This window comes from Bos indicus, chromosome 29 (genome assembly GCF_029378745.1).
Source record: "Bos indicus isolate NIAB-ARS_2022 breed Sahiwal x Tharparkar chromosome 29, NIAB-ARS_B.indTharparkar_mat_pri_1.0, whole genome shotgun sequence".
In the NCBI taxonomy this organism is placed as follows: domain Eukaryota; kingdom Metazoa; phylum Chordata; class Mammalia; order Artiodactyla; family Bovidae; genus Bos; species Bos indicus.
Genome location: NC_091788.1, coordinates 51,083,124 through 51,098,203, shown reverse-complemented (window position 1 = coordinate 51,098,203; position 15,080 = coordinate 51,083,124). Strand labels below are relative to the sequence as shown.

General features: G+C 63.9%; 2 protein-coding genes across 10 annotated transcripts; both read right to left on the bottom strand.

The window, feature by feature from the left end:
• Positions 1-178: 178 nt before the first annotated feature.
• On the bottom strand, positions 179-5,459 carry GATD1 (glutamine amidotransferase class 1 domain containing 1). 9 transcript variants are annotated; one of them, XM_070782918.1, is made up of 8 exons: positions 5,310-5,458; positions 3,870-3,946; positions 3,482-3,587; positions 3,093-3,200; positions 2,052-2,146; positions 1,559-1,652; positions 1,309-1,420; positions 179-1,230 (listed from the first exon to the last, which is right to left on the bottom strand). In XM_070782918.1, the coding sequence occupies exons 1-8, from the start codon at positions 5,371-5,373 to the stop codon at positions 1,224-1,226; spliced, it is 663 nt and encodes a 220-aa protein (XP_070639019.1). In that variant the 5' UTR covers positions 5,374-5,458; the 3' UTR covers positions 179-1,223. The 9 variants fall into 9 exon arrangements, with proteins under 9 accessions (XP_070639019.1, XP_070639017.1, XP_070639018.1 ...); XM_070782916.1 differs by lacking the exon at positions 1,559-1,652 and having other exon boundaries at positions 179-797; positions 1,048-1,230; XM_070782917.1 differs by lacking the exon at positions 1,559-1,652 and having other exon boundaries at positions 179-797; positions 1,057-1,230.
• A 6,407-nt stretch (positions 5,460-11,866) lies between these two features.
• On the bottom strand, positions 11,867-14,880 carry CEND1 (cell cycle exit and neuronal differentiation 1). Its single transcript, XM_070782924.1, has 2 exons — positions 14,739-14,880; positions 11,867-13,446 (listed from the first exon to the last, which is right to left on the bottom strand). Exon 2 carries the CDS (start codon positions 13,347-13,349, stop codon positions 12,909-12,911), a length of 441 nt encoding a protein of 146 aa, XP_070639025.1. The 5' UTR covers positions 13,350-13,446; positions 14,739-14,880; the 3' UTR covers positions 11,867-12,908.
• Between the last annotated feature and the right edge of the window lie 200 nt (positions 14,881-15,080).

Genomic DNA, 15,080 nt, shown 5'->3' with positions numbered 1-15,080 from the left:
TTTTGCGGACTTGGAGCTCAGGGTCTGTTTTCAACACAGCACGTGGGAAATCCCAGGGGGCCTCTTGCTGGGCCCTGGGCCTGGAGACCTGGCCACGTGGGGCCAGTGAGGAAGGCTGGGGAGGGCCCCGCCCCGCAGAGCCCACCCAGGTCAGGTACGGACACTCAGAAGATGCCCCTGAGGCGTAATCATTTCTCTCTTTATTTGCATTACCATTCTAAAAACGCTTTTGTCCAGCCAGGTCCGTCACCAGCTGGTGCCACACACGGGATGGCTGGGGAAGGGGCCCAGGCCCGGGGTGCGGAGGCCAGCAGGTGTCTGGAGCCGCTGGCAGAGGCGGGTACGTGTAGGGCATGGCCTGGTCTGCGGCGCTGGGGCTGAGGCGCCTGGCTGCCTCCCTCCTCCTCCCTTCCAAGGGGCTAGCCAGGGCAGAGCCAGGCTGAGAGAAGGCGACACGTGGGGCAGGGCAGCTCCAGGGCCCCGCTGTGGGCCACAGGCCGGGCGGGCGCCCTGAGGAAGCTGGAGAGCACCCAGGCTGCACTGGAGTCCGCTGGCTGGGCAGCCACCTGGCACCCAGGACCGTCCGCCACCCCAGGCCGGCCGGCCACACTCCAAAAGGAGCTCAGGGCTCTGCCACGTCCACCCCGAAGCAGGCCTGGCCGTCAGGACCTGGACACCACTTGGCAGGGTGCCCGTGTGCTGTATCCACGAGCTTTTCTCCCAGTGTTGGAAGGGACGTGGAGACGCCGCAGCGTCCACCTGATCCACCCTGGCCTTACGTGGGGTTGCCATCGTGTCTGAAACAGCGTGCCAGGCCAGCGTCAGGGCGAGGGCCCTCCCCTCCTGCCCCCACCAAGGCCCAAAGGGGTGGGGAGACCACAGGGAGGCCAGGAACAGGATGCCGGGGTCCTGGTCAGCAATCGCCCTGGCTTCCAGGAAGGCTCTGTGTCCCCCCGGGACCCCACAGCTGACTGTGGAGCACTCGGGGTGCTCCGGGCCCACGGACAGCCCGCTCAGCACTCCCCACCCCTCCCCAGGGAGACCCACCACAGTCACCGGCTCAGTCCGTCCCCCGAGGCCGACCCATTCAGGGAGGATCCTCAGAGCCCCCCAGCAGTTCCCCCAGGGGCCAGGCAGGCCGGGTGTCACGAGGCAGGGTCTCGGGGGACACCCAGGACATCTGGAGGTGGTGGCATCTGCTCGGGGCCTGGCCCGGGGCCTCCTCACTTCCTGCGGGGTAGATGCCAGTTCAGACAAAGGGGCTGGGCACCAGGCGGGGTCCCACTGCCACCTGCCGCGGCCCCTCACCGGCTGCCACAGAGGAAGAGCAGGTTCTGCACGGCAGGGATGGTGGAGCTGGCGTTCTGCCCGGTGACCAGGTGGCGATCCAGCACCACATGCATGGCGTCAGGCTCGCTGGCTGCAGGGGACCCGAGCGCCGGGGCCTCAGGCCGTGTGCAGGGCGGCCCCGAGACCCCGCCGCCCTGCCCCGCCATCCCAGCTGGGGCTCGTGACCAGGGTCCCCACAGCCCTCTGGACGCTCAGCCCAGCCGCTCACCGCTGAAGCAGGCCCCCGCGTCCTTCACGAAGTCCTCCACAATCAGGGGCAGGTGGGCGAAACCCGGCGCCCGCACGAGCTCGTACACTGAGGGCTGTGGGGCCGGGGCAGTGCCCAGGGTCAGGGGGCCATGCCCCCACCAGGGGCTGCCCGTGGGGAGGGGTCCACAGCAGGGGCAAAGCTTTCTGGGTCTTCCCCAGCATCAGGACACGGGGCCACCAGAAAGGTCCAAGCAGGTGAGCTCAGGGCCGAGGGTCAGGCACGGAGCCCGACAAGGGGGTGCTGCAGTGCCCCCAGAGGAGCCCCCCCAGACCTGCCCCAGGACCCACGAGCAGTCACCCACTCAGCAGGCCTCAAGAGGCTCCTGCTGCAAGCCCCCTGCCTGGCGCTGGGGTCCGAGTCCTGACTGGGCCAACAACTGCTGCCCCCCAGGGGCCCCGCCCCCGCGGCTCCTGCACCGCTGCCCCGCCCGTCCGTCCATCCGTGCACTCACCCCGGTGACGCTGTAGCCTTGGAACACCCAGGACCTGTCCTCACTAGTGGCGCAGCAGAGGGCGGCCACGCCGTGGCCCACAGCGCAGATGGGTTCTGTAAGCAGGGCCAGCGCCAGCTTGACGCCGCGGCCACCCAGGCCCAAGCGACACCCCCACCTCCCCGGCCCTCCCACACAAGACTGGGGTTTGTTCAGAGCTCAGATCCCCTCAAGCTGTTCAGGGGCTGAGAGCCAGGCTCGGCGGGAGGAAGGCGGCTGCTGGGTCCACCCCTCACACAGGAGTACCACCCTCTGCCCATCAGAGCTGCCTGACCCGGTCTCTGGGCAGTGCCTGGAGCCCCCTCCTCCGAATGCAGCAGATAGGGGGGCAGGGGGCGCCCAGCCCTCCGCTCAACCCCAGGCCCCTGGCCCCAAGCCCCGTCTCAGAGGGCAGGCTGGCACAAGTGCGTTCCCACGGCTGAGTGCCCGGACAAGCACTGCCCATGGACAGGAGGCCTCGTTTCCACCAACAAAGGACGCTGTGTGCAGCCCTGGGTTCGCCCGCTCGTCTCGACGCCAGGCCAGGGCAGTGTGCCCCGTTCCCTTGGAGCAGACACGTCTCCTCAGGGCAGTTTTCCAGCCCCCTGCCCCACCACCACCCACAAACCCCACCAAGAACCAAGCCAGCATCCTGCCTGCCCATCTTGCGGGGGGCGGGGTTCCCAGCCCACAGCCCCCAAGGGAACCAGGCTGAGGCACCACAGGGGCAAGTCAGGGGGCTGATGGTGGAAGGGACGCCCACCTTCATGTGTGTGTGTGCGCGTCACACGCACATGTATACACGCTGGGTAAACCTGTCCACTTACTGGTCAGGACCATAGCGCTCCACACTGACCCTAGGCAGCTCCTGAAATGACGGCATTCCCACCAAAACCTGAACCCCAACGACGCCCACGAACACCAGCCCCCACACCCCCATCAGGCACTCCTCCCTGTTGGCGTGGTCCCATCTTCCATGAATCTCGTACCGCACCCCCCCAGCCCGGGCCCGAGGCCACCTACTGCTCTCAGAGTGGAAGTGCTGCAGGATGCGAGCCAGGGACCCGCTGCTGGCCAGGTCCACCAGGGCCCCAGGACAGCTGGGGATCAGCAGGGCATGGTAGCGGGCACCTGGAGGACCACAGCCCTGTCAGTCACGGACGACGAGGCCAGCAGCCGGCTCCTCTCTGCTCCTGCTGCCCCCACCAGCTAAGGCTCCCAAGGCCCGCAAACCACCTGCGTACCCGCCAGCTCCCTCCCCTGCTGGGAGGTCTGGCCACCGGACAGGACATGGCCCGGATGGTCACGGTGCTCCATGGCAAGCCCCAGAATGCTCCAGGAATTCGAGAAAGCAGTTTGGGGTCAGGACCCAGCAGGAATCGCACCCCCCAAGGCCCTCCCAGGCCCCACACCGTCAATGGACTCCAGCTTGGCGGGGCTGGCGTAAGCTTTGAGGCGGAAGTCCTGCACCCAGCGTGCGTTGCTCTCATTCACGTCGACGAAGTCCATGGTCTTCCCCTGTGGAGGCCCAGAGGCCAAGGGTCAGCACCTCACCCCCTGCTACTGGCATATGGAGGCTCCAGGAAACTGACAAGGGCTGGGACTGCCAGCAGCCCCTCGGGACAAAGACACCGTCGGCCCAGCCCCTCAGCCCCTGCTGGCCACAGTCTCCGCCTGTCGAGTGGAAGCAGGTGTCCCAGGCACCTCTGGGGAGGCTCTCAGTGCTCCCTGGGGTCCCAACCCCGTAGGTCCCCCCAGGAATGACGTCACTCTCCTGGAGACACGGGGAGCCGGACTCACCCCAGGCGTGGCCACTTGCAGGTTGAAGGCAGCGCTGGCCAGCGTGAAGCAGTGGAGGAAGGACTGGGCCGACACACCTGCGAGAAGACGCAGCCCGGTGGGTTCAGGGCTTCTCCCGGTCTGGACCACCCTGGGGAGCAGCCCTTCACCCCACCTCACCCAGGCCCACCCCGCAATCCCCTGAAGGGGGTCTCGCTCTCTCCCGAGCCTGACCACTACAGGCCTTTTCCAGAAGGAAAACTCAAGTGTGAGGTTCCCTAACACTCCATCACCAGGGACTGAGACCCACACACACCCGCCGATTTCAGCGAGAGGGGGCAGTGATAGAAGCCTGTGGCTCTGGAGGCGGGGCCGCGGCCTGTGTCCTAGGGGAAGGGGGTGCATGCGGGGTCGGGGCGGTGGGCTCCTTCCCTCACAGAGCTCCTGGGTCTGGCATGCCACCCCAGCCCTGGCACTGTGCCCCGCCCTCTTCTCTGTGGACCCAGGGGGAAGGCTCTCCGCTTCTGGGGGCTGAGGCTCCATCACAGACACCTGCTTCTAAAGGGACCTGATCTGCAGCCTTCCGCCTTTAATCAGGGGACCCCACCCCTGAACCTCATCTTGGACCTCATCCCTCTCCAGTCTTGCGGATCAGTACATGCACACGGTAGACAGCCTGCATATCTGGCAAAGGCAGTCTCCCCAGTGCTGCCCGGTTCCTCCAGCCCCCTCTACCCTACCTGCTTTGGCCCAGGGTCCCCTGAAGGGCCTACTCATCCTGCCCGCAGAGCCCAGCAGCCTTTCAGAGCTGTGCCCCCAACCCATGTCCTCAACACCCTCCCCTGGGGCACACCCAGGCCGGCGCGACCCCTCCTCACCATTACCCTGCTCCCAGCAGTCACCCACGACTCCAGGGCTGAACCCCACTCTCAGTGGCTCAGCCTTGATCTCTCCACGGCGGGTGGTGCCCCTCAGTGTCTCCGTCCTGGGGGGCAGCTCAGGGGCCCCGCCTGGGGCTCAGCACACTGCGACCCCGTGACCCGCTGCCCTCGCTCCCCCGCCCCCTTGGGCAGCAGCTGAAGTCAGGCCGGAGGCAGGCTCCGGAGCGGGACCCCGGGACCCGCCTGGGCGCCCCGCCTCCCCGCCTATCGACCTCCTTGCGGAGGCCGAGGCGCCCGGCGCCCCCGACCGCCGGCCCTGAGCACCCGAGGCCTCGGCCGAGAAGCGGCGCTCGTGGCGCGGGGCCCGGCCGTCCGGCTCCGCTCGCACCTTCACCCGGGACACTGCCGGGGGGCGCGGCTCGCGCACCGCAGGGCCCCGGGACAGTCCCCCACCGCGTCCCCGGGCGGCGGCCGGGTGCACTGGCCAGCCCGCAGCGAGCACCACCGCGGGCCGCTCTCCACCGAAGCTCGGCTCGGGCGGGAGCGCTCGCAGCCCCGACCCCGCCCTCGCGAGCCTCACCTTCCGCGGCGCCGCTGGCCACGAGGAGGCAGGCGGGCCGGCTCGGGAGCCGCTCGGACGCCATGACGGGACTGCGGGGGGCTGGTACCGCTGCGCGTGCGCGGGGCGGCGGGGCGCGTGCCCGGGCGGCGGGGCGCGTGCGCGGGGCGGCAGTGCGCGCTTCCGGGCGCGGTGACGCGCCGCGCGGCCTGGGGGCGGGGCTGAGCTGCGCTGGCTCCGCCTCCTCCCACCCCGAGCTCGAGTTCGGGTCCGATTCCGGGTCAAGTCCGCCGCCAGCCGCGGGCAGCTGAGCCCTTGGACGCGGTCCCGGACCGCGTCCGCGTCGTGGCCCCGGAGATCCTGCAGAGAGGTCTGAGCTGGGCCACGGGACCGCAGCTGCATGGAGCAGACTCCTAGCCCAACCCCCGCTCGCGGTCGGGAACACGGTTCCTGACCCTCCCGAAACCGAGGTCGAGGCCGTGGGCCAGCCTGCAAGGAATGCGTCCCGCGTGGCATTCGGCAACTTGCAGGACATGGCAGCGGTGGTGGCATGCGGCCTCCCTGTCCAGAAGCCTCATTCTGGGTCCGGCGGTGGTCTGCCTGTCACTGTCGGCCCCTGTCAGTGTCCAGGGGGGCGGACACCCACAAGATGACCTGTCAGGGCAATTGAGGTGTCCCCCGGGTGGGCTAGGAGTCTCACTGCCCCTTCCTGAGCAGGTTCTCATACCAGGGAGCGGCCCTACCCTCACATGGGAAGGGGCAGCGGTGAAGAGGTGCCTGTTACTCAGGCCTGGCCCTGAGGCCAACACCCGGGCCAGATGGCCAAGCGCACCTGGGCATGATGGTTGGTGCTGCAGGAGTGACTGGCAGGTGTCTGCTCTTCTGAGGGCAGGCGCAGACCAGAAGGACCAGCAGCCCAGGCCAGGTGACTGTCCCCTGGTCCATCGCTCAGTCTAGAGGTGAGAAGAAGGGGCTCCCCTTCAGAGCCCCCCATCCCATCCTGCTGAGCCCCCTCCCACAGTTGTTACCCCGGGTCACACCTGAAGTGTCAGCTCACCTGCCTCCCCCTGGGCATCACCTACAGGCTACGCAAGTTCCTGATCATCAACAGTGAGTGCCCAGTGGAACAGTAGAAGGTAGGGGAGGCCTGGGGGTTGACTAGGGCTCTGCCGTTGGGGTTGTGACGCCCTTGAACCTGGGCTCTTGCAGTTGTTTGGGCCCCCGAGGCACAAAGTCCCTGGGGACCAAAGGTCATGTTTTCCTGCAACAGCGTTTCATTCCTGTCCCTAGAACCTGCTCACCCTGGAAGCCAAGAACGGGTGACTGGGGGGCCATTTCTGGGGGACTTTCTGCCTGGTGGGGCTGGCCAGTGCCTCAGGTCTCCTCTGCTTTCTCCCCTGGCAACTTCCTCTTTTCAAAGCACATCTGAGCCTTTCCCTGGGAGCCATTTCACTTCCTATTTCTATCTCCCGAATGCTGGAACCCATCTCTCTGCCCATCAAACTCCTAACCATCCCTCAAAGCCCATGGGCACCAAGGCACTGTCTACCCAATACTCCCTTTCTGAGAACACCCCATGCAAGGACTGCCTTGAGTGCCCCTTTGTTATCCCAGTCGGCCTGCTGGGTGGACCTCCCATACAGGGACTTGGGATTGAGGCTGTCTCAGGGAGGATGTGCCATGGGCAGCCTAGCTTCCCAGACAGGCAGCAGAGGGGCCCAGGTCCCAGGCCAGGAAGCAGCCCTCTTCCCATCAGGGCCAAGCTTCTCAGCTCCGGGCTCTCTTTTGGCCGAGGCTGGGCTGGGAGGCGTCCACAGACTTAGATCCCAAGCACCTGTGGCTTGTGCTACAACGGCCCTAAACCTAGGACTGCCGAGGCCGTGGCCGCCGGCTGGGCACGGGGTCCCTGCGCCTGGAGCGGGAGCGTCGGCAGGACTGCTGAGAGCGCAGAGCCGCTGCCTGCACTGCTGACCCCAGGCTGCCAGGCAGTGGCGTTTTGTGGCCTGGAGTGGGGTGACGTGAAAGGGAGGCAGGCGGTCGCAGTCTGGCCTATCCCAGAGCCCAGGACATCAGGACAGGGAGCGACAGAGGCCTGGGAGGGTCCAGAGGAGCATCTGAAGGGGATTTCCCACAAACACACTTCCAGGTCCCACAGAGCTGGATGGGGAGCTGGCGTGGGTCCCAGGGGCATCTCCTGAGCTCTCTCCACAACACAACAGGTGTGCCCTCCCCTCCAGCCAGGACAGGAGCTGCTCTTGGGGGGCAGGTGGCGGCATGGGGCTCTTGTCTGCTCAGCGGCCCTCAGACAGCCAGCGTGGCTCCACGGGCTGAAGGCCCCGAATGGGAAGCACAGGCACGGTGGGGTCGGTCACTGGGAAGCCGGGAGCCTCTGCCTGCCTGCCCTTTCACCTCCCTGAGGGCAGGGAGCCATGGCCAGGGCGGGGCTGAAGGCCCACGAGTCCAGGCCCGACTCAGCATCCACGGGATGGTCCAGAGCAGCAGGTCGCCGGCCAGCTCTGCCCTCCCCAGGCCTCTGCTACTCTGCCCTGGTGGAGGAAAAGAGGTTCTGGAGGCCCCTACCTGGCCTGAAGCACTGGCCCGGCCCAGCCCTGGATGCACCAAGAATGAGGTCCCAGGTCCCCAAAAGGGAGCTGCACACTCTCGGGGGAGGAGAGGGTGCTAGAGAGGAAAGCAGCCCAGACCCCCACAGGCACCTTCTGCATCCCTGTGCCGTGACCCCACGTGCGACCCAGCCTACCCTGCTGGCCCCGCCCACGGGGCCTCTGTCCTGGACATGCTGCTACCGTCTGAGTTCTGGCTTTCAGAGGTCCTTGTAAGCCTGCGTGCGATTTACAGTGTGAGCTTCTTCTATATGGAGTACTTTTTATATCTGGTATTTTGTGAGCCTCGCCCACTCCCACTCAAAAGTGGTACTGTAGTAAAGGTCATTGAAGTCAGCAGGGCTTCCCTGGTGGCTCAGCTGGTAAAGATCCACCTACAATTGCAGGAGACCTGGTGTTCGATCCCTGGGTTGGCAAGATCTCCTGGAGAAGGGAACGGCTACCCACTCCAGTATTCTGGTCTGGAGAATTCCATGGACTGTAGAGTCCGTGGGGTCACAAGAAGGACACAACTGAGCGACTTTCATTTTCACTGGGTGTCCCCAAGAGGTTTTATTTTTTTATCATTTGGAAGCATCCCTACCTTCCTAAAGCTTAGGAATGCTGTGAACCAGAAGCTGAGGGGCTTCCCTGGTAAGAATCCACCTTGCAACACAGAGGATGCCAGTTTGACCCCTGGTCCGGGAAGATTCCACACGTCATGGGGCAGCTAAGCCCGCAAGCCACAGCTACTGAAACCCGCATGGGCTGGAACCTGTCGTCAGAAACCAGAGAAGCCGTTGCGACGGGAAGCCTGCCCACTGCAGCTAAGAGCGCAGCTCCCAGTCTCCGCAACTAGAGAAAGCCCACACACAGCAACAAAGACTCGGCACAGCCATAAACACATAAATATATATACATACACTTTAAAAGCTGGGCCTCAGAACCCTCATGGCACCCTGGGGACCTCAGCTGCCCAATTCTAACCTTCCCCGGAAGGGGCCACCAGTAACTGAGCATGCGTGGAAATTCCGACGAAATAAGGAAACGAGAGCAGCATAGCATCCCTAAAGCTTAGATGCTGTGTTTCTCTTAGTGAAAGTGAAAGCCGCTCAGTTGTGTCCTCCTTGTGACCCCATGGACTCTACAGTCCATGGGATTCTCCAGGCCAGAATACTGGAGTGGCCTTTCCCTTCTCCAGGGGATCTTGCCAACCCAGGGATCAAACACCAGGTCTCCCGCATTGCAGACGGAAACAAGAGGAGATTACAAAGTAGTATCACAAAACTACAGTATGGCCTTGAGGCAGGTGCAGGCCGACTCGGGCTCAGGACAGACCCTGGCTGTGTGCAAAGTGGCAGCAGGAGGCACAGCCACCAAGGGGCTGCGGGGGGCCCTTCACTGCCTGACCCTGGCCCCCTTCATCTCTGGTGGGAGAGAGATACCACGAGCTCCTCAGCTTAGTCCCCATGAAACCCGAGGTTCAGATGGGTTAAGTCCTTGCTGTGAGTAAATGCCAAGAGTGTTATATTAGGAAAGATTCCAGAAGGTTAGACAGTAAAGGGATCAACGGTTACGCGTGATAACTTGAGATTTGGGGACTTCTAGACAAAGGAAACAGATGCAAGCCAGCCACTGAATACAGATAAGTGCCGTTGGCAAAGGCTTGGAATATGAGACACAGGAAGAAATGCACGCGGGAGTGCCCTGTGGTCCGCTGGTTAGAGCTCTGCGCTTTGACCGCCTCGGCCAGGGTTCAATCCTTGTCAACCTTTGGTCGGGGAACTAAGATCTCCCAGGCCGTGCAGCCAGACCAAAAAAAAATCCTCCAAATAAATGACAAGAAGGCCTCTCATCGCAGAAAAACAGACAAATGGCAGCAACAGAAAAATCAGAAAAGGCAAAGCCCGGACAGCCAAGGACTCAGTAAACAGCAGCAGTTGGGTCCGTGCAGATGGAACGACCCAAGGTGGCCCCGCTCAGACGGGCTGTCAACCTCGAGGCTTCGCCCACTCCCGTGTCACTGGGCGAGAGGCACGCTTCTCTCCCGGCCGCCCCACATGCACGAGACACAGCTGCCGAGTTTAAGGGGCACGCACCGTGGAGCCCGGCCGCCCCACTCTGAGCAGGTCCTCGAGCGAGCTGGGTGCTGGGCCCACAGTCGCAGCGGCCGACAAGTGGAGGCAAGTCCACCCATCAGCGAATGATGGATCCGCAAACTGTGGTCCACGCATAGGGTGGGACTTAAAAGGAAGGAAATCCTGACACACGCTACACCATGGGTGACCCTTGAGGACGTGATGCTCAGAGAAATAAGCAGACACAGAAGGACAAATCCGGTCTGACTCCATTCACCTGCAGTCGCCCACAGAGACAGAATGAACGGATGTTAACGGGGACAGAGGGTCAGTTTGGGAAGAGGAATCGTTTCCGAGGGCCGATGGGGTGACGCTCCCACAGTGTGAATGTGCTCAGGGCCCAGGACCTGCGCGCCCTCAGGGTTAGGATAAAATGGGGGAAACAGTGGAGACAGTGTCAGACTTTATTTTTCTGGGCTCCAAGATCACTGCAGATGGTGACTGCAGCCATGAAATTAAAAGACGCTTACTCCTTGGAAGGAAAGTTACGACCAAGCTAGACAGCAGATTAAAAAACAGAGACATTACTTTACCAAAAAAGGTCCATCTAGTCAAGGCGATGGTTTTTCCAGTAGTCACGTATGGGTGTGAGAGTTAGACTATAAAGAAAGCTGAGCGCCAAAGAATTTATGCTTTTGAACTGTGGTGTTGGAGAAGACTCTTGAGAGTCCCTTGGACAGTAAGGAGATCCAACCAGTCCATTCTGAAGGAGATCAGCCCTGGGATTTCTTTGGAGAGACTGATGTTGAAGCTGAAACTCCAGTACTTTGGCCACCTGATGGGAAGAGCTGACTCATTAGAAAAGACCCTGATGCTGGGAAAAATTGAGGGCAGAGGAGAAGGGGCGACAGAGGATGAGAAGGTTGGATGGCATCATGGACTCAGTAGACATGAGTTTGAGTAAACTCCGGGAGTTGGTGAAGGACAGGGAGGCTTGGTGTGCTGCAGTCCATGGGGTCGCAGAGCCGGACACGACTGAGCGACTGAACTGAGCTGAGTGAAGAATCCGCCTGCCAACGCAGGGACACAGGCTTGGTTCCTGGTACGCTTACCCCTGCCTCAAAGCCACTCAGCCTGTGGCCATGCCTGCTGAGCCCGAGCTGCAAGAGAAGCCCCACAGCCAAGGAGCAGCCCCACTCGCCACGCCTAGGGAAGGCGCGTGTGTGGCAGCGGGGCCCAGCGCAGCCAAAGATAAAAAAGTAACAGAGAACTGAGGCAGCGCCCCGAGAGAGTGCCACCACGGCCGAGAGCCGGACCCTCAGCTCCCGGCTGCGGGGACAGAACTCACCTTCACAGCCACCCCTGTCCTGCCCCGAGTCCCCACACGGAGGACACTTTTTTCTTCTTTTTTTGCATTTAAGGTACAAGTGGAACAGAGAGTGGGAGAGGGGACCAGCTGGCTGGAGAGGGGCGGCGTGGGCAGCTGCAGGGCCTGTGGACGAGCCTGTGGGCTCTGGCGCCTTCCCTTGGTGGCTGGGCCTGGGCCAGGGCCAGACAGCTCAGGGCGAGGGGTGTGTGTCCCAGGGAAATGCCCCAGGTTAGTGTGGGCCTGAGGTGTGGGTGCAGAGCTGGGGGTGGGTCCTGCAACTTGCACTGGGTCCTCTAGGGCCAGGGCTGGCGGGAAGGCCGGGTGCAGCCATCCAGGTGGGGCCAGACCTGGGCAGAGCCACGAGTGGAACCCACCCGGGTCAAGGGCACCAGGTGGCGGGAGAGGCTGGGAGGGGCACCTGGGGGCCCTGGCCCTCCCCGGAAAGCCCGCAGTGTGGGCAGATGACCCCTGCACCCAGACCGGCCACCCCGCCTCTCCCGACCGCGTGCAGTTGAGGACGCCAGCCCAGTCTTTAGATAACAGAGTTTATTTCAAACTGACCTCCACTCAGGCCCAGGGTTCCAGTGGCCAGCTGGCCAGGCAAGGGCACGTCGGGCTCCCAGTGCCCACCGCTGCCATGACATGCTCCCAGCAGAGCGCGTCTCCCTGCAGGCTCAACGGGGCAGTGGCAGAGGGTGATGGTCGCCTGCCCAGCGGTTCTATTCTACCTGTTATTGCATTTATACGCTTCTTAGACTCCAAGGACCCTGGGTGGGCAGGAGGGGCTGTCTGCGGGCACTGGGCAGGCACAGCTGCCTCCCCGCCAGGCTCTCACCTGCCCCCAGGACAACCGCTGCAGAATGGGGAGGGGTTCAGGGAAGGAAGAGTAGGGCCCAGCTTCAGGGGCCCCCTGGGGTCAACCAGAAGGTAAACTTCAAAAGTGCCTCTGACACGAGCCTTTGAGCTGTCTGTCCACCCAGCCAGGGCTCAAGCAAGCAGGCAGGAGGCACGGAAACTCAGCCAATGTGACCACCCACCTCAGATCAGCCCACTGAGGCAGCCCACCCAGAGGAACCCCCATCCTGGCTACACGCAAACAGCAGAAATGGGCCACACAGCTACACCCTTTAATGTCCCCATGTCTGCTGGACCCAGCTCAGAATCCATCCCAGGCCCCTGCCCAGCCCTACTACCCTGGGCATTCATCAGGAGCTGCTGCCAGAAGACCACAGGACCACTGGGGCCCTTGGCACAGGCTGGCATACTTGGGCAGGCAGGCCACCTGCAGAGCCCGCTTCTCCATCCGTCCGCTGGTGCCTGGGTCCACATGGAGCCCCCACCCTGTGTCAGGGATCCACCCGCAGAGCCTGGCCTCCTTCTGCCCTCGGGACTGCTCAAGGGGGCTGGGTCTCCACTGCTGTAGGGGCCTGTCCACCTCTCTCTCCCTCTGCTTGTATGTGGGGGACACGATATAGGTATTACATATGTATAGATAGCGGTGTGTGAATTCGGCATGCACTAGACTCCCAAGGTCTGTACAGGAAGTGGCTGTGCCCAGCCTGGGCACCGGCCATCATTTTTTTCGGACCAGGAAGGCCACCCCGAGAACGAGGGCTGCAGCAGCCACAGCCACACCCCCAGCCACCAGCAGCGGGGTCAAGTTCTCGAAAGGGCAGGGCCCCCGGCTGCCGGGGCCCCCACTGGGGGCCCCGCCCTCCTCAGCCCCGTCCCCAGGGCCCTTGGGCGCGGGGGCCGCATCGGGGGTGCTGGGGGCCGCGGGGGCCGGCTTCAGGTTGCTGTGATTGTTGAGAAGGGCCGGGTCTGCCTTGGCTGGGGTCTTCTTGGCAGGTGGCGGCGTGGGGGCTGCCGGCGGCTCCTGCTTCTCTGCCTGGGCCTCCTTCTTCCCTGGCTTAGAGGACGGGGCCTTCCCGTCCACGGCGGCAGGGGCTCGGGTCTCGGCCGTGGCCTTAGCGTCGGCCTTGGGGCTGTTAGTCGACTTCCCTCTGGACTCCATGCTGGGTGTGCGGGCGGGCTGTGTGGGGCACGCGGGGGCAGGCAGGCGTCTAGACCACGGCAGCTCAGGACAGTTCACCCCTGGGCATCCTATGGGCCTGCGGGGGGAGACCCGATGAGGCTGTTGTCCTGTGCAGCCCCACGTCCTTTTCCCTTAGAGACCCGCTAGCTCTCTGGACACTCCTCTCCTGGGGCTCAGCCTCCAGCTGGCCTCAGCCACCTCCTGAGAAGCCCCTCCGAGCACACGGGCGGGCGCTGTGGGCCCCCCTTTGGGCTGGGGTGCTGGGATGAGGCCTGCTAGAGGCTTCAGTTCCCTCATCTGTGAAAGGGTCTTGCCCACGCATGTCCTATGTCCATCATGTCGGCCCAGGGTGGGGAGGTCCTGACCGGGAAGAGAGCACCCACCCAGCCCTGAGAAGCCGTGTGGCTGGGGAGGTGGGCCTGGGCAGAACTGACCGTGCATCCTTCTCAGGGCTGAGTGGGCTGGGGGTGGGGAGGGCAGCGTGGGAACCCAGAGTCTGGGCTTTCAGTTACATGGGGTCAAAATGGACCGAAGGTTGCCAGGACCTGGCTTGGACAAAACCAGGGTGTCTCACCAGAGGCTGGAGAAGCCGGCGGGAGGGCAGCAACAGGCCTGGGCTCCCAGCTGGTCATAGACCCCCTCTCAGTGCCCACCCCAGGACTGGCCTTGCCTGCTCCAGCTTCAGAGCGGGGAGCCCTTTCTGACCCTGAGGTCATTCCTGCCTCTGGGGGCAAAGGGAGTCCCTGGGGTGAGCCTGGAGCAGGCACCCCCAAGGCAGGGCCAGGCAGAGACTAGGCGCTCTGGGCAGTAGGGAAGGCCTGGCCCTGATCCTGAGTCAGGCGTGGGGCAGGGGGCTGGTGGCCTCGCCTCTCTGGACCCATCTTCCCTCTCGGGAGTTGACCCTGCTGTCCACAGCTCCTGGGATGCTGAGGAACTCGCACCTGCGCCTGCAGGGGGAGGGAGCCTGTGTGGGAGGTGGCACCCGGGTCCCCTGGCCATGCACAGTGACACAATGAAGGTCGCCTGAAGGTCACGTGCGGGACGGGGGTGTCCTGGGGAGGACTGACCCACCTCCAGGGAACCCAAGAGCCCCTCACCCCTGTCATTCTGGAGGGTACTCCGCTGCTGGGCATCAAGTTCTCAAAGGGCTGGTGGTCCACGCTCCCCCTCCCCCAGACCTTTGGTTATTTTGGGCTCATACTGACGTCACCGGCTGCCCCTCCCCCTCCAGGTGGCTGTGCCCAAGAGAGCAGGGGACCCCGGAGTGCCCCCGGTGACCTTCATAGCGGAGAACCTGCCGCTCTGTTCAGGGGCCCCGCGCCCCGCTCCCGCCCCAGACCCCGCGCCGCAGAGTCCCCTCCGCCTTACGCTGCTGCTCGCGGCGCTCCCACCTCAGGGCCGCGCGCTCTCTGCGGGACCACGGCCGACCGGACTGAGGGCGGCGGGCGCGGCTGCGGTTGCAAGGACTGGGAGTTTCCCACAATGCACTGTTCCGGCGCAGGAAGCAGGGCGGGGACCGCATCAGCGCGGGCTCCGCCCACCTGCTAGTGGCCACCACAGCGCCCCGGAGCGGCCGGGACTTCTGGGGGCCCCAAACCCAGTTCCACTTTTGATCTGAAGGGCGGCTTAGCGTCAAGAAGGTGAGCGGCTGAGGCTGGCTTTCTCGCACCTCCATCAGACCGAGAGGTAGTCAGGCCATTCTAACCAGGC